The sequence below is a fragment of the Notolabrus celidotus genome, chromosome 11, assembly GCF_009762535.1.
Source record: "Notolabrus celidotus isolate fNotCel1 chromosome 11, fNotCel1.pri, whole genome shotgun sequence".
NCBI lineage: Eukaryota > Metazoa > Chordata > Actinopteri > Labriformes > Labridae > Notolabrus > Notolabrus celidotus.
This window is the reverse complement of record NC_048282.1, coordinates 13,289,970-13,307,726: the sequence shown is the minus strand read 5'-3', so window position 1 is coordinate 13,307,726 and position 17,757 is coordinate 13,289,970. Positions and strand designations below refer to the sequence as shown.

The 17,757-nt window shown below is 38.7% G+C and overlaps 1 protein-coding gene across 2 annotated transcripts; it reads right to left on the bottom strand.

Moving 5' to 3' along the window:
- Positions 1–2,148: 2,148 nt before the first annotated feature.
- nadka (NAD kinase a) lies at positions 2,149–17,581 on the bottom strand. 2 transcript variants are annotated; one of them, XM_034696584.1, is made up of 12 exons: positions 17,172–17,581; positions 16,523–16,699; positions 15,032–15,115; positions 10,349–10,478; positions 10,097–10,205; positions 9,910–9,995; positions 9,716–9,818; positions 9,468–9,610; positions 8,255–8,354; positions 6,763–6,920; positions 5,695–5,777; positions 2,149–5,189 (listed from the first exon to the last, which is right to left on the bottom strand). In XM_034696584.1, the coding sequence occupies exons 2-12, from the start codon at positions 16,672–16,674 to the stop codon at positions 5,051–5,053; spliced, it is 1,287 nt and encodes a 428-aa protein (XP_034552475.1). In that variant the 5' UTR covers positions 16,675–16,699; positions 17,172–17,581; the 3' UTR covers positions 2,149–5,050. The 2 variants fall into 2 exon arrangements, with proteins under 2 accessions (XP_034552475.1, XP_034552476.1); XM_034696585.1 differs by lacking the exons at positions 16,523–16,699; positions 17,172–17,581 and adding an exon at positions 15,369–15,459 and having other exon boundaries at positions 4,916–5,189.
- Between the last annotated feature and the right edge of the window lie 176 nt (positions 17,582–17,757).

Sequence of the window (17,757 nt, the reverse complement as noted above, 5' to 3'; positions counted from 1 at the left end):
GTGGAGTTGGTTACAATACAAGGGGCACCAGTTGAAATCTTGCCTAGGGGACTAAGTCAGTTAGGGTCAACTCTGTGTATATGAAGGTGAGACATGCAGACATCCTGTCAGAGGGATCTGTGTGTAGTTGTGCTCCTCACGTGTCTTCAGGGAGTCTAGATGTTCTACAGAATAAGGACCCAGATCCAAAAACAACATTTAAGAAATACATAAATATATGTATTAATTATTGTTTTAGCTGGGGTCAAATACCAAAAGGATTGATTACCCAAACTATGAAATGTTTATAAGGACATGCAGAGGATTTTACCGAAGCATGGGCCCAGACTCACAAAAAGGCTTTTTATGTTTTTTTTCTCTCTCAGATTATTGAAAATTAACTGAAGACCAGGACTGGCGTCCTTTGTGACACTGTGAAAGAAAACTCCTGGAAACCTTTTTTTCCTTGGAGATGCTGTTTTTACTGGTCCCCCAGCAGAGGAGAACCTGTAGACCAGAGAGAGACTGTGGACCAGATTCAGTGGGATGTATCTTTGTTTTTTTAATTCATGTATGAAATCATCTTTATCTGTTGAAGGGTGTTTAGAAGAAAAAAACACTGATTCGTGTAAATAATGGACATTTAGGGGAGAGAGTTGATTAAAATTAGGTAATTTAATATTTTAATGGCCTGTTCAGAACAACACAATATTTAATGTTACTTCATGTTTTCTCTGAGTAAAATTATTTTTAGTCTAAGATAATAACAAATAAGATTAGATAAGTGACTGGGTCATTTTTCCTAAAAATGTCATAGTAGGTTTATCTAGTGCCCCTTGTACTGTACCACTGGAGCAAGTTGAGGTGCTTTGGATAACCGTTTGAGGGGAGCTAGGGTTGGCTGTTGCAGTTGCTGGACCACGTAAGCTAGGGTTGGCTTTTGGGGTTGCTGGACCACGTAGGCTAGGGTTGACCATTGTGGTTGCTGGCTCTCAGGGACAGACCTCTTTTGGCTGCCATCCCTGGGGCCAACTGCGTCAACTGGAGAGAGTTGAGGTGCTTTGGATAACCATTTGAGATGGTAGCTCCAAATCCATCAGATTGTGAGGGCATCTCCTGAACACAGCCCTCTTCAGACCAGCTCATAGATATTCAACTGTATTCAGGTCTGGACTCTGGCTGGGCCATTCCAAAACTTTAATCTTCTTTTGGTGAAGCCAAAAAAAAATCACATATTATGCCAGGGTATGTAAACTTATGAGCACAACTGTACATGAAGGCCCCAAAAAACATGTGGCAAATGTTTTATGGTCTGATGAAACCAAGGTTGAACTTTTTTGTAATAATTCCAAAAGGTAGGTTTGTCATAAAAACAACACTGCACATCACATAAAGAACACCAGAGCCACAGAGAAGCATGGTGGGGGCAGCATCATGCTTTGGGGCTTTTTCTCTTCAGCTGGAACCAGGGCATTAGTCACGGTGGCAGGAAGTATGAACAGTTACAAACAAAAGTCAGTTTACCACAAAACCTCAAGGCCTCCGTTAGAAAGCTGAAGATGAAGAGGGATTTTACCTTTCAACACGACAACAAACCAAAGCATACATCCAAATCAACAACAGCATGGCTTCACCAAAAGAAGATTAAAGTTTTGGAATGGCTCAGCCAGAGTCCAGACCTGAATACACTTGAATATCTGCGGGATGGTCTGAAGAGGGCTGTGCACAGGAGATGCCCTCACTATCTGATGGATTTGGAGCTTTTTTGTAAAGTAGAACGGGCAAATATTACCACATCAGGATGTGCCATGCTAGTGGACTCCTACAAAAAAAACAAAACAGAGTGCTGTAATAAAATCAAAACGTGCTTCAAAAAATGATTAGTTAAAGGGTGTGAACACTTATGAGACCACATTTTTTTTTTTTTTTTTTTTAATTCCCCTTAAAAGAAGATGGAAAAAGTTCTAGCATGATTTATCTTGGTCTCATTTTTCTACATCATAAAACCTGGCATTTTAAAAGGGGTGTGATGACTTTTGCTATCCACTGTTAAGTCAGAGGATGTGGCATGGTACCCACTACTGTTCCATCTCTAAAAGTGAATATAAACTCAAAGACTGTCTCCAAGTGTGAGGTGTTATAGACAAAGCAGGAATACACACATTTTAGTTGATTTTCTCCATGTTTATTAAAGTGCTCTGGAAAAAATAGAAGGATTCTTGATAGAAAGATTACCAAAGTGACTGATAGAAAAGTCAGAGTTATGAGACTCTCTAAGTAACACAACTGAAAAGCACTTTGAGAGAAGAGTTGACAATACTCTGCAGGAAAGATAAGTAAAGCCTGTCAATTGGAGTTTCCTTGGACTAAACAGTTCAGACTAATATATCCAATAGTTTCCAGTAATTGTAAGACAAAAAAATAAAAAACATCTAAAACATCCTGAAATTGATCTTGATTGAACTTTGAATTAAAAATTTCTTTAACATGATTATAAACTGAAGAACTTAAAAATGTTAACAGATTTATTCTCAGCAATGGAAGATCATAAACTGATTGATAAACATTTAGACTGAACATTTTTTTCTGTATTTTTTTTTTTCAAGCAACAAAATACATACAAATACACCATGAATGATTGCCTTTCAGAACTCAGTTGGTCCACTTGCATTACAACAGGTGACACATCTTCACATCCTTCACTCAATTAAGGACCCCCACAGTCACAAACTTGTTGCAACTTTATCACATTGGTGAATAATTCCAGTTAACAAAGTAAACAATATTTACTCAATTACAACTTAGAAAGTTATAAGACCTACACATACTTAAGCTATTGCTTGTGGGTGATTTAAAATAGATGGCTTAGAGGACATTGAAAATATGCTTGTTATCTAGACTGTGGTCTCTTTGCCTGGAATGAGTATCACCTCGTGGCATCCTTGAAAAGTTCTTTTAAGTATTGATAAAATAATTGCAAAAAAAGAGATATGCCAAACAAACTTCACAATTCAAGTGTCGTGTGCTTCAGACATTAAATACAACAGTCAACATGTAGTTATGATGGAAATGCAAAAATAACAATGTTATAAAAAGAAGAATGTTATTAAAAAGAATAGACTTATGTAAACCTTTAAAATCACTATTTCTTTACATTAGTTACACAAATGTATAAGGCACAGTCTTTACAGTTGGGGCACTTTTAACCAGTACTGTAGATGTCACGTAAATTTGCTCTTCCCTGTAATAGTCCTAAAAGAAGGGTGAAATAACATTTGTCATTCATTGATCGCAAGCCATCAGATTTTCCTGATTTGATTTTCAGAATTTGGAAAAGTTCGGTTTAAAAGATTTCAAAGGTTTTTCCCGATATAGCAACACAGCTTACAAAGTAATAATATGTTCTGTTGCTTAAAAAGTAGTCGATTTGTCCCTGCCATTCATCTTGAAGATTAGAAAGTGCCAAACAGACTTAGTAACACACATAAAGAGTATTGCAGTATCTGCTATCAACATCTGACCACATTTGTCCAAGATCATTCCAAGCCTCTCTTTTTCATTATTCTTCTGATGAATATTCAGAAAACTCTTTTCCACAAACTGCACTGACTCCAGATTATCCAATTGTGATGGTGTACAGGAAGTAAACACATGGACAGCCCTGGACCAAAAGTGGGGCCAAACTCCATTCAACAAGCCACCTTTTTTTAAGCATAATCACACATAAGAATGGCTGTTTATGAAACCGCCTGCTACATACTACCTACGAAAGCAGTATGCAGAAGGTACTGCATACTGCATACTGTGTCTGAAGGTAGTATGTAGTACGACTGCTCTGTTGGATCTGTTCTGCAGTATGCCTGGTCACGCATTGCTGGATTTCCAGTTTCGGAAAGCGGAAGTAAACAACCGTTAAGCTGATAGCAAAACTGCTTCTTCAACATCAATTATTATTTAAAAAGTTAAGAAGTGGTTTAAATGGAATTAAAACATTTTCACAGCACCTAAAAACTGAGTGCACCCTGTCACAAAAGAAGCGTAATGTTAGCGCTGTGCATTGTGGGAATCAGTACGCAAGGGAGATTGGTCCGATGCGTACTGAGAAATTTTCCCGAATCAGTAGAACATCTGGGTAGTTTTGGCCTACTTCAGATTTTCCTCTTGTTCACTTACCGAATTCTGGCCGAATCAGTACCTACTGCTAGTATAGTAGGCGGTTTCGAAAACAGCTTACGACAATTTCATTTTAAAATGTCGATTTTCAAGAGTTATGTTTTCCCTATCCTCTGTCTTCTTTCTTTTCATCCAATGACATTAAGACTCCAGCCTCTTGAGCAAACTTGTCAACTACAGAGTTCCAACATCGAGCTAATTTCCCCTGCTGTCTAAAATATCTAAATTCAAGACAGAGAATCTCTAGACAGGTATTTCTGAAAGAAAGATGCTAAACAAAGAATTCTCCCCAACAGACATACCTTCAAAATAACTATCGTGCTGCAGCCATTAGTGTTAGCCTTTGACTTACATAACAGGAACCATGTCCAAGACAAGTCAAAGTACTTTGCATACCTATCTAGTTATTTGGCAGCCAGGCAACATTTTGAGCCTAGTTGACCTCTACAAAATTAGAGGTGAGTGCCCTAGCCAACACGTGTTTGTTTTCTGCAGCAAAACATGTTTTGTTCATTACGCCTTCAACAACCTGTTTGCTCTAGCTGGTGGAAGTGATCCAGCTACAATCTGAATCTCTAGTGTCTCATGAAAGGGACATTTTGAAATGAAAGAGTCAGTGGGAAATGTATTTTGAGATATTACATAGCTATTTTTTATATTATTTAAATGTGTTACATTATAATTAGGAATGTATTTTCTCTTCATACTATATATAGATTTTTGTCATTAAATTAAATGGAATAATTGAAGTACATATCACTAGCACTTTTATGACAGATGTATTTGAATGGAGTTTGGAGAGACCTTTATCTACAAAAGACAAAATGGCAAAGAACAGTCAGGCTGAAACTAAGACTTGGGAGCCTTGGGCATCTTGGAGCATCATAGATATAAGGCCTCAGAATTCCTCGTCAAGGTAGTTCTGCTTCTTCCTTACGTTCCAGTGTAAACACTGGGCTAGGCTCTCAAACCAGTCATTAACTGGGTCCCGGAAACAGATGGAGGGAACAGGAAAGCAGGAAGTAGTGATGGTAATACTGGAACAGGGATGGAAAAATAAACAGAAGGTTTGTGTCATGTAAGCTGTGGGCAGAGTGAGGATTGAAAAGACAAGGGACATGCACTCACAAAAGTAAATGGGGAAGTGTTGACATGAAATGTTGTTTCATAGCTTCCTTCTTATGCAACTCTGGACATTTGTCTATGTGTGCATCAATCACTGAACTTGACACACAGCTAATTTAAGACCCTAGAAGATGCTCATCTGAGTAACATAATGGATGCTTAAGGCACATGAGCCTTTAAGCAGGTTACATGGCAAGGCCTGTAAGTATGTTGGGTCTGTGAGATGAAAGATACAGTACATTCATTGTTAGTACACAATTATATTTATTTCCTGAGTCACTCGAGGAAACAGTGTGACATGGACTGAATAAGACATTAAGCTAATTTGATTTGCTTCCTTTACTCAGCTTTTGTCCTCCCTGTTATTTGTTTACATGGCTGAGGTTTTATTACGACCTGCCAACTATGTGGACTAACCTGTCTCCATGGGCGATCTCTTGTCTCTTTCTTCCGTCAAATGACACCCAGGCTGTGTTTCTGGCGTCCCGTGACAGCATTATCTGTAACAAACAAGCAAAAACACAAGAGGGATTTGTTTACACGCCTGAATTAAAATGTTTTTCACCCTCAAAGCTAAACTGAAATTAGAATAACCTAGTCCAGAACCAGATTTAGATCATGAATGTACACTTTTTGCTTAATTATTTATGGTTTATATATTTTCTATTGGACATATGTACACATTAAGCCATTTAATATGTAATCAGACTTTAAATACTTCTATATTGCTATGGACGTGCCAGACTCCAGCAGCTACAGCTACTACTACTATTACTACTATCTGTCAAATCACTATCATCTCTTTCCGATTCCCCTCCATCCCTCTTTCCAACCCTAGCTCAGTCGAGGCAGATGTCTGTCTAACATGAGTCTGGTTCTGCCCGAGGTTTCTGCCTGTTAAAAGGAAGTTTGTCCTTGCCATTGTAACTAGATAAATACTGCGAGGTGTTCTTCTCATGGTGGATTAAGATGAGATCAGATTGAGTCCTGTCTGTAAAATTGGACTGGATAGTATCCTGTCTTGATGTTGGGTCTTTGTTAATAATTTATGCCTTGTACAAAGAGAGCACAGTTTACGTAAGTCAAATTCCTTGTGTGTTCAAGCATACCTGGCCAACAAAGCTGATCCTGATTCTGATAATTTAACGTAGAGTATAGTCTAGACCTGCTATGTGTGTAAAAGCGTCTTGAGCGTCTTGTGATTTGGCGCTATACGAATAAAGATTGATTGATTGATTGATTGATATATAACAAATGGTATGTAAATGAAGGGTTAATGCAATGCACTAAAGTAGTACCTTTGTGGTCATATTTTCTTGTGTAGGGCCCAAAATGTGACTACAAAATACTAGATTTAGAGGTGTAGTTGATATGGTTGAATGGGCATGTGATACGTGGAAAAAGAAGGGAGATAACATGCTAAATAGAAATATGAAAACAAATGCTTTGACTTCCTATAAACACTCCAGCAGTCATTGTAAATACCTTGAGCTCGACTCCAGCGGGCACCACGATGGGTCTGAAGGAAAGCGAGTGTGGGCAGATTGGGGTAATCATAATTGCAGGGACGTTCGGATGGATCATAGAAGCACCTGCTGCAACTGCATACGCTGTACTTCCTGTAGGTGTCGATACTATCACACCTGAGCAGGCACAGAGACAGAGAGTTAACATCAAAGTCACAAATGCACGCCTTTGCAAATCTTATCCATAAAGGTAGAGCTAATGAAGAGCTTTAGGAGGAGATATAAGGGAGACGTGGAAAACAGTTGACAGACATGAGAACTTAAGAAAGATAGTGCAGAAGTGAGAGAGGAAGAATAGTTATGTAGGGGAACCTAGGAAAGTTCAAGCTATGCTGTCTGGAGTTGGTCAATTCTCTAGATTAGTGTGACCACTGTGAGTTTATGAAATACCAATATAAAGTAGGTGTGCTGGGCTTGCAATGGCTTGTAGCCCCTAGGTGTCTTAGTAGTTTGGCATTGTATTGGAAAGGCATATTTCAAGTACCAATAACTGATTTAACAGAAGAGTTCAGGTGTTCAAAGGTCAAGACCGAGTTGTTGCTATCTGGGAGAATAGACATGGTAGTGAGTGGCGTGGATTCGCACCGAGAAACAAATCACAGGAAGAAAATGTTGCACTTATAGGGCTTATAAAGACTGTAGGTGACGAGCCTAGTGACAAGTCATAAGGTGTAAAAAGGCTGTGGCCCAGGCTAAGATGCTGCCATCACCCCAGAAGCTGTTAGATTAGGTATCCCCATAGAAGAACTCATCATGCCAACTGTGTTCAGAAAAAGCAACTTTGAGGTTTCTTCTATCAAGCTGTAAGATTATATTTATTTTCATGGGAGGACCCCTGGGACATTTGGAGCATAAATAAATCTCTTGTACTTCCGGAATGAATGTTAACTTTCACACAAAATTTTGGGCCCCATCATTCACAGTCTGATAACACCCACAAAAGACAGCCTGAGAGGTTCACTATTTTGCCAACAGAATGATATTGTATCCAGATTTTAACATGAAAAATAACTTGTTTATTCATTGAAGTTGGAACATTTTCTTGTGAATAGTCAACTTTGGACTTACACATTTTTTTCAACATGATAGTGTAACATTCTATATTCTGATGATCCAGAGAGAGAGAGAGAGAGAGAGGGAGGTAGGGAGAGACTGAGAGCATGTAGTCAAGTGTGGTTGCAAGACAAAATTAGGACATGTGATCATGGAGTCTGGTCTGTCTGTTTAGCTCTGATTTATCAGTGAAGTAATGAAATCCACTGCAGTCTGGAGTCTCAGTAAACAAAGACACATGGTAACAACTGTCTCAAATGAACAATCCCTCTGCAGGTTGAACGTGCATTCATAGCTCCACATATTATAGTTTTTGGACAAAATTTGCCTACTCTGCCGGCAACATCTGAAGTGTCCTGGTAAAAAAAAGTTCTTTCAACACACATCCTCACACTCACCATCTCCCTGCACTGTGGTTATAAGGTGTCCATCCAGGAAGAGGTCCACGTTGGAGAGGTAGGAGGAAGGTCCTCTGTCTACCACAACCTCGTTGAGAACCTGAAACATATTGAAAAAATGTATATATATATATATATAAATGATTTCTGTAAACTCATCTCTCTACCCTGCTTGTGTTAATATGCCAGTTGTGCCAGCTCTGATTTTTCTCAGTTTTGTATGACACATGTAAACACCATATCCTATCTGCAGTATTTTAACACCTGAGCCAGGCCCCTCAATATTCTTTGAGGTACAGACTAAAGTGTCTGGAATTGCGAAAAAAAAGACAGTAGGGGTGCAGTACTGTAGCTAAAATGATAATCTCAATGATTTTAAGAAATACTGAGATGCATGCACATTAATGGTGCAGCTTTACTCTTAGTACTCACTTTGTCCCTCTGCTTAACTAACACACACTCGATCTTCTTGCCTTGCATCTGTTTTACTGCAGGTGCTTTTCTGCAGTCATTCGGTTTTGGAATCGTTAGATACACTGTGTCATCAACAACAAGCAATTGTATAAACAATGACTTTTAGAGGCTTATATTTTCTAGCTCTGTCCCCAGTCTGTTAATTACTGAAGAACCCTTTCAAAGGAGAGGTAAAACATCTTCAAGAATTTCTACCAAGTCCAGTTGCCTTTCAGATCAAGCTTTGAATTATTTTTTATCATCATCAAGAACGTGATCAATGGGGCGCCGGTGGCCTAGCAGTCCAAATGTGCCTGCTATACAGAGGACATAGTCCTCATCGCAGCAGTCGCTGGTTCGACTCCTATGCTCAGATCATTTACTACATGTCTTCACTCACTCTCTACTCCCCATATTTCCTGTCTCTCTTCAGCCGTCCTATCAAAAAGGCAAAAATGCCCAAAAATATGACAATGTGATAAATATCATTATCATTATAAATATCCTAATCACTACCAAGGAGGAAGTGTAGACCTGGATGAGGGAGTTAAGATAGGCAGGATCCATTTCTGGTTCTGTTTTATTGAGCAACATGGTTTTGAATTTGATGCCAGTGACTAGCTCAGCCAGTAGGTTGGTTGAAAACCAGTCACCCTGTTGGGTCCAGGGTAATAACTTTTGAAGGGGAGTAAAAAAAATCTCAAATCTGCTACTCATTTCTAATGGATATCAAGTAACTAGTTTTATGTAATGCTAATACCTGGTACTGTAGAGGTTTTCGACCACTGTCCATGTCCCCGTTAGTCAGGATGATGCCCTTTTCATCCACTCTGGCTTTCTTGTCCCAGTTCTCTTTAAATACCCGGACCTTTAGGCGACTTCGTAAGACGATAGCAGCATTACCTAAATAGAATAAATATACATATGAAGTTTCTTTTTGTAAATTAAAACTGAAACACAGAATCATTCATGCTGTAGAGAGACAGAGGCTTAAAAAGTGGTTAGTACCTTCAATGATTTGGGTGACTTGGGACTGGTAGGTGTCAAACTTCAAAGGTGTCAGAAAGCCCAAGGACCCCAGGTGGAAAGCCATAACTGGTGGGACACTCTCCTACAAGTAGATCCATCAGGAGGACAGTTTTACTTTACCATGGTATGTTTGGAAATGCACAAAAAGTGTTTTAAAACACCCGACTGAATACCTGGAAGAGCGAGGATGCATAAAGCAAAGTCCCATCTCCACCAAGACAAATGATGAAGTCAACCTGATTAGAGATGTCGTCTAGATCTGAGAAACAAAGAAAATACATCTTATTTTGAATACTAACTGATCTTTATATCAATTGTATTCATATCAATATTGCAAAGATGACTGACTGGTTTCCATACCTTCTCTGAAAGTGCAGAATTTTTTAGCTACAACTCTGAAGTTCTCATCGCCTGAAATAGCTGGGTCTTCAAGAACTTTCTGTTCCACATAAACAGCCATGTTCTTCACCTACAATAAACACACATTCATTAAAATTCTGCATTCTTCCTTTTGATAGAAAGGATACAGAATGAAAGATCAACCTTCATCCTTAACAAACTTCCTTGCACAGACAAAAATATTTATTAGAAGTCCACCATGCTTGGTCTTACCTCAGTGAGGAAAATGCAGAGTTCTTTGAAAGGTTCATGAAGACTGGCATCTCGTATTTTCTTGATGACAAGGACACTTTTTGGTGGCTTGTTCCACGTAAGTCTTTGGCTGGCGGGGTCCTGAATGTGCCTTAAAACACAAACGCATATTTTAGCTGAGAAAGCAAAATACACACTACAGTTCACATCAGTAAAAGCATTAAAGCTCAAATCAAGGCTGGTGTACCATCTGTTATTTGTCTCAGGGGTTCAACTCTACATCAGTATTCAGTGCTTAGTATCTATCCAATAAGAATAACACCAACCAAATACATATGGTTTAAGAGATGAATTAGTCCAGAGACCCAAAACTTCATAACATTGAAAACAGCTTTGAAAATCAGAGTGATGTGTGGGGAGAAACAATGAATCAATAAATCTAACTTCACTGAAATTAAATTTCCAAAAAGGAAAAAAACGGTATCCCCTGGCCTTAACTGTAGATTACTTTGTTACTTCTAGACAATACATTGTTCTCAACAAATTCAGGAAAAGGTTCCTGCTCCTTTGTTTACTCAAAAGCCATCAAACAAATACAAAAGCACCACAAATTCAGGTCTTAGAAGCAGCAGTAGTATTGTACTACACTGGTTAATGTATAAAAGGTACCACAACTGGAGGCAAGAATCAGCATTCATTAAAACATTTACTGGTTAAAGTGAAATTGATCAAACATGTACTGGGACAACACGCTCCAGTAAACTAAACCTGGGCAGGCCTGGTTTAAAGACATACAGGATACAAGAGCAAAACCATCAGTGGCATTTGTAGAGGTGAGGAGCTACAGTACATCCCCATCATCAACCACCTCAAATAACCTATACCTTATCCTTACCTCACTCTGTCCCAACCACAGGACCATGCTGATGAACTCATGAAGCATGACTCTGTTGTGTCTTCAGTTTAATTGTGTCAAAAAGTACTCCAGTGGAGAACATCTTCAGTGAGACCAACGGGTGAGTCTCACTGAAGATTTGCTTAACTAGAGTAAACAAAGCACTGCCTGGTGCTGCCATTTAAATTCCAGTGATAAAACACTACTTCTGTTGAGATAGAAACAAGGAAGATGCCAGAAGCTTCTCTCACCATTTCCACACTTTGTTTTCCTTGTGGTTCCCTGGGGAGTCTTGAGGGATGCACTGATTAAACTTCATTGTTGTCCACATGTAATAAAGATGCTGCTTCAAAATTGGCTCAGCTGTGGCCAATGAAGACAAAAAAACTTCCTCTAACAACTTCCTTGAGTGCCACACATTTTAGAACAGCTGAAGCAACCCAGCCGGTTCACTTCACAGTCAAGCTGTCTGAGAGGCAAAGTAGGGACGAGAATCTCTCCATGCGCTGTGGCTAGCCTACAGGATAATCTCACAACTCCTCCAGCTGGATTCACTGAGGCTATATTTGTCCCACTGAAGACTTAACACTAAACCTTCCTAGAGTACTTTGCTGTTGTGTTACAGCTCTCACTCAGCTTATGGATGACTTTTTCTCAGTCTCCACCCACTCTGCTTTACTAAACTCGCCCATTTCAAGGAAAGACTTCCCTATTGGACAGGAGTAACAATAACGATGACATTACTTGATTAGCCAATGTATGTTTCTATATGTCAGCCCATAGTTTCACAACAAAACAAAGATTGAAGCTGTTTCATAAAGCACACCCATGAAAAACATTTAAACGGGTATCAACATTTCTATGGAATTTTTTCACCAATAGACAATCATTTATGTAAAAATGATGTCTACACATCAGCAGTAGATAATTAGTGACTGTATGGTACTCACCTCAGCACAAGAGTAAAAATAATCCACCATTTTTAAGTAGTTATCATTACCAAGCATCATTAATAATAAGTATTAAGATGTCCTAGTCTTCTGATCTGTCTACCAGAGACACTTTCTGCCTGGTATGTGTTCATCTGAATATTGTAATGGATCAAAAGAAGCATGTTTGGAAAGCAAGCCTAGTGACTGCTCTGAGTTTGTTAAACCTGAGATGAGCAAACTCAATGCTTTTAGTTCCAGACACAAACATCCCTTTAACTCAGGAAGATACTGCTGTGACTTGCACCATGACTGAAACTGGCTCACTGGCAGGTTGTTTTCATCCAGGTTTCCTTGAGTGACTTCTCTGAGTTTCTCTGTCTCCTCCTCTCGTTGAACCTGAAAGAGCTGTCGGACATGCTGGGCCTTTCTGAAACTGGCCCCTCCCCCTCCCCACTTCCACTCTGCTACAGTGCACTCTGTTCTGAAGTCACACCCACCACATCAGTCATTACACAGAGGTGGAATCAGACACGGCAGGAAGCGTTGGTACAAATTCCCAACACCCTAACGGGATCATTAACTTAATGTTTATATGCAAATAGGCACACACCCGAAACCACTACAATATGATAAAACGTACCATCTTTGTTGGTGCTATTTCTTTGTGGTAAACACCTTACAGTACTCAATTTGATATTTATAATTTGTTCATTCCTGTAAGTCCTTATACACATACACACACACACGCGCACAAACACGCACGCACACACACATACACACATACACATATATATGAAGAGTTCATTTGCAAGAAAAGATAACTCAGTTCTCCGTGATGGTAGGTTGTACTCCGGCTCGACAAACACGATCAGCTCTTTGAAGCCTTCTCCTTCCACACAACTTAATGGGAGCATATCTCCAGTTACCATTTTGGTTATTATCTGGCTAATCTTCTCCACTCTGGTTTCATCACAACGACGTGTGCTAACAGGGCGAGAAAAAAGACGTGATGCGAGACTGCCTGTTATCCGTCTCCGCTGTTTTCTCCTTGTGCTTTAAGCGCATGTGGTGAAGCATCAAACTAGCATTTCTATGGTGTGTAAGTTTAACGCCACATATCTTGCACTGCTCATTAACTTCATAGTTTTTTTGAAGCACTTCCAGACATCACTTTTTATAACTGACATGTCTCAGGTGTCGCAGACGGTTCTGTGTTTGTTGTGCTTTCGCTTTCGGTTGTATATGACGTGTTCCTAAAGTGATGCCGTAGCTGCGTAAAACAGTTGTTTTTGCTGAAATCTGGCTCGGTGTGTTCTAAAGCTGAAGCCGTGGCCGGAGAAGTCAAACGTTTATATCCCGTTAATTATTTTCCTACCTAGTATATTCAGTTAGGTGAAAACAAAAAGCACATGGTCACACATGTAACGCTGTATGATTATCTTGCCAGATGCGCGAATAACAAAATGCTATTCGAATAATGGGGTCAACGGCGAGTACTCAAGTAATCGTACCCATCCCTACTACATATCACCACAGCATACGGATGTGAGAAACATTCGTACGACCTGTATTTATTCTTTAAAGTTTGACCGCACCAGAGACAGAGTTTTTGACCTATACTGCAGCCAGCCACCAGGGGGAGCAGTTTTTGTGGAAGCCTCACTTCCAGCCGAGCGATCAGACGTCTATTTTTTTTTTACAGTCTATGATTATGACTCCCTGCTGACACCTGGTAACGTAACAGCTGTTTTCAGCTCTTATCAGACCTTTAAAAGGGCTGCTAAAATATTGGATTCCTCAGAGAATAGAGTGGGAAGTGTGACATTTTTGTAAAAAAGTTGTCACTCTATAATCAATAGATTTCATGCATGCATACTTTTCACATTTCTGAAGGCTACTTTGTCTGAATCCATTAAAGTAATAAATTCTTCTGGATCTTTGTATCAAAAATGCAGCTATGGTTCATAACAGGGTATTTTATGTTTACTTTAGCTGCCTCTATTAGTTTTTTCCTATCCTCTGTCCAACTCAGATTTTGTTGGTAGTGCACCGGATTAATGAAAGTAGTTTCTAAATGATTAAGTTGATCAAGAATTATTTTATTAAGATTAAAAGAATATCAAATTGTTGCCTTTCTTACACAACTTTCAATGGCCCTCCAAAGAATGTGCAGGTCATCAGTGATCCCTACATTATCAGAAGGAAGCTGTTTCTCTAAGGTAATCACAGGATTCATTGATTTTGAATTAAGTGCCACCTGGTGGCTCTAGTGGGTGCATGGGCAAGAGTTATTCACTTGTAAATCTGCTATTATCTGACCACAGTCAGGAGAGGATATCAACACAGTGAATGTGAGAAAATGTATTTGGGCAGACCAGCAGGTAATCTATTCTTGAATAACATTTGTGTCCATTGGATTAAAAGCTGTATTGTTTAGAAGCAGGGTTTACAGCTCTAAATAAATCTACAAGGCTGATGTCAGATATAAAACCATGAAAAGCCGACATATCATGATTGTGAGAGAAAGATAAGTGACCAGAGTGATCGAATACTAAGCCTAAAATGGTGTTGACATCAGCACCTATTACAACAGAGAAGGGACATAAAGTGCAACAAACACTATTTTATAAACTGCAAAGTCTGTCTTATTAAATGCAATGCACCCCTCAGTGATGACTCCCAACAGTAGTTTGTATTGTGACATGAAATCATAATACCGTTGCAGTCCTCTAACTCTAATATTTCCTGTACATTCAAGATCTTTAAGCAACTGAAGTGTCCATGACTTTAGATGTAATAAAGACCAAATCTTAGCATAACTCCTAATTATAACATAACCACTGCTTATGCTAAATGAATGAGCTCTGTTCAACTTACATTACTGCGTGGGGATTCTGGAGCATGCATGCCTTTGGGCCGAATGTGGTCACAGGGCTTGGTCCATGAAGTGACTGAGTTCTCCTGAAAGAGAGGATGACAGGGACAAATACCTGGATGTAAGTACCGGAAGAAGCCAGGCAGGCATGCAATCATGACCGTACGCATATGTTAAAGATGTTAAAGATGGCCTTTAAATGCACGATATTCATATCGACTTACAAATAATGTCAACATTTCTACACATTTTTTGCATTTTAGCCTCTTTTAATAAATAATATTAATAATAGTTTTTTTATAAAGTACTTCTCATAACAGATGTATCAAAGTGCTTTACATCGTAAAAACCCAACAATAATGAACAAAGCGAGAAAGGGAGACATTGAACTAGCAAGACAATTAAAGAGGATCAACTTAAAGGAACAGCTGAGTAAGAGAGAAAAAGAAAACCTACTAAAGGCATTACAAACAATTAAACAATTACAATTCAATAAAACAAATAAAAACAAGGAGTGAATTTAAAAAAAAACATGAATAAAAGTAAATTAAAAATAATTATGGCATCATGGATAAAACATAGTACCTTTTTAATAGAAATTTTGATTTAAGGAAAAAACGCATATGGCATTATCTTTCACATGGAAAATGTTCACGTTTTTTTAATGATTAAACGATAATTGATCTTTAACATTTGATCACGGAAAATACTAGAAATTTACATCCCTAATTTAAAAAGATTGACCTTATTTTTTTATATTTAATACTTTCATTTGGGAATTGCTCACTTTCCATTTCTCTATAATTGTTCTGAAATTTTCCAGCAAGGTATTTTTGTATTGTGATTTTAGTTTTTTTGCAAGTTGTGGAAAAAACATGTGCAGTGGTTTCATTTGAGTTACAACACACCTTAAAAATGAAAAAGGATTACTTTGTTTACAAAGACATATAAGAGAACAAATATATATATTGCAACCATATCTGAGAATTGAAATAAAATAATAGTTATTAAAATTTTGAGTTCAATCCAGTTTTCTTGAAAATCATTAGAGAATCGTGAGTGAATCGTTTCGCGAACCAAAAATTGGGAATCGAATCGTGGGTTTAGTGTATCCTTACATCCCTACAAATTATGTTGCAAGGCCATTTCAAAATCAAGTTATGATGTCATTGCGGGTCCAGGCACACCTTGGCCTGCATAACAGTTGTTGAATAAATGTTGACATTCTTTTGTGGCGTGGTTGTATGTTCCTGACTTTTGGCAACCAAGTGTCAAAGGAATATTTTTAATCCTGAACTAAACTGACATGACAGGTTAGATAACATGTATAATGATAATGTTATAAATGCAAACATAGGAAATACATGTATGTTCTCTTCAGGATGAATTCACTCAGGGGGGATATATCTGAGCAGTAATTGTCTACAAGATTGGGATCATTTTTTCCAGTGCCAAACAGTGTTCCTGTGTGTGAGCATGTGTTCAAAGCCTACTTGTATTCAGAAGAGCTGCTTGCTGAGGAGGTGCTCCGGCTGCAGGTTTTCCTGTTCTGCCGAACCACGCTATGCCCAGTAACCTCCCCTCCATCACAAGTGGAGCAGCAGTACGGAGCAGCTTCCATCCCCACTTCCTCTCCACCATCCATCTCTGACAGGCAGGCTGCAACTAAACTGAGAGGGCAGAGTAATCATTAATGAAGCTTCAGTCAATTGTACACAGACTTTCAATAATCAGTCACCTATGTCAGTCAGATAAACATAACTTAGCAAATCTTCTTAACACAGTAAAAACACTGCTTTAGTTCATTTTAAAAAAAAGGGGTGATTCAAATGATGTTTCATCAGAACACATCTCTCTGTTATTACATGTTTTTAAGATGATATATAACCACCAGATTGTAATTCACTATCCACAAGACACACATACTATAGATAATATAGCTTATGTTCTACAAAGACATATATGTTGGTACTCTCGGATGAACACACAGTAACCTTTACACACAATCCAATCATAATGTTGTGGCGAAGTGAGGCTAGCAGCGCTGTTTGCGTGCAGGCTGTCTAGCTTTGTAAACTCAGCGCTGATCAAAGATACAACAAATGTTAAATAAAGTCTGTACAGAGACATTCAGCGACATACATTACGTTTCATCTGATGAGGAGTGATGGATCCAGACGGTGTGTTCACGGTGGGCTAACCAAACTACTGTGAAGCTAAACGACTTAAAGCTAATGAGGCATGTTCAGCACAGAGCCCAATATCCTCCTGTTGTCAACACTACCTTTAACCCACCACGTTACAGGGACGACGTGACCATGGAGTGGAGCAGACTGCCGTAATTTCGATGCTACACCATAATTGAAACGACAGAGCTGTCAACCTTAGACTGTAAATAAAGCTGTCAACAGGCAGATTAACACTTCCTCTTATTGGCTTCCTCTTCTTCAGCTGCTGCTTTTACGGTTTCCTCTTCTTCTTCTTCTTTGGTATTTTAAGGTAGTCCGCATCCATGTAGTTGCAGTTACTGCCACCTTAGGGTTTCCCTGTATGTCACTCCTTCGTCTCATCCTATTTTATACAGTCTATGGTCTCATCACAGTCCAGTTGACCTTAAAAAAACATAAATTCATTTTCTGCCCTCTTCGCTATATTTATAAGATATCAACAATAACAACAACAACAATAATAATAATGATATTGATAACAACAACGATAATAGTAATGA

Coding starts and splice junctions, on each gene's coding strand:
- nadka (XM_034696584.1), bottom strand. CDS start 16,674: ATGGATGGTGGAGAGGAAGTGGGGATGGAAGCTGCTCCGTACTGCTGC. Junction 9,996..10,096: donor ATTCTGCACTTTCAGAGAAG/GTATGGAAACCA, acceptor TTTGTTTCTCAG/ATCTAGACGACATCTCTAAT. Junction 9,611..9,715: donor AGTCACCCAAATCATTGAAG/GTACTAACCACT, acceptor TATTCTATTTAG/GTAATGCTGCTATCGTCTTA.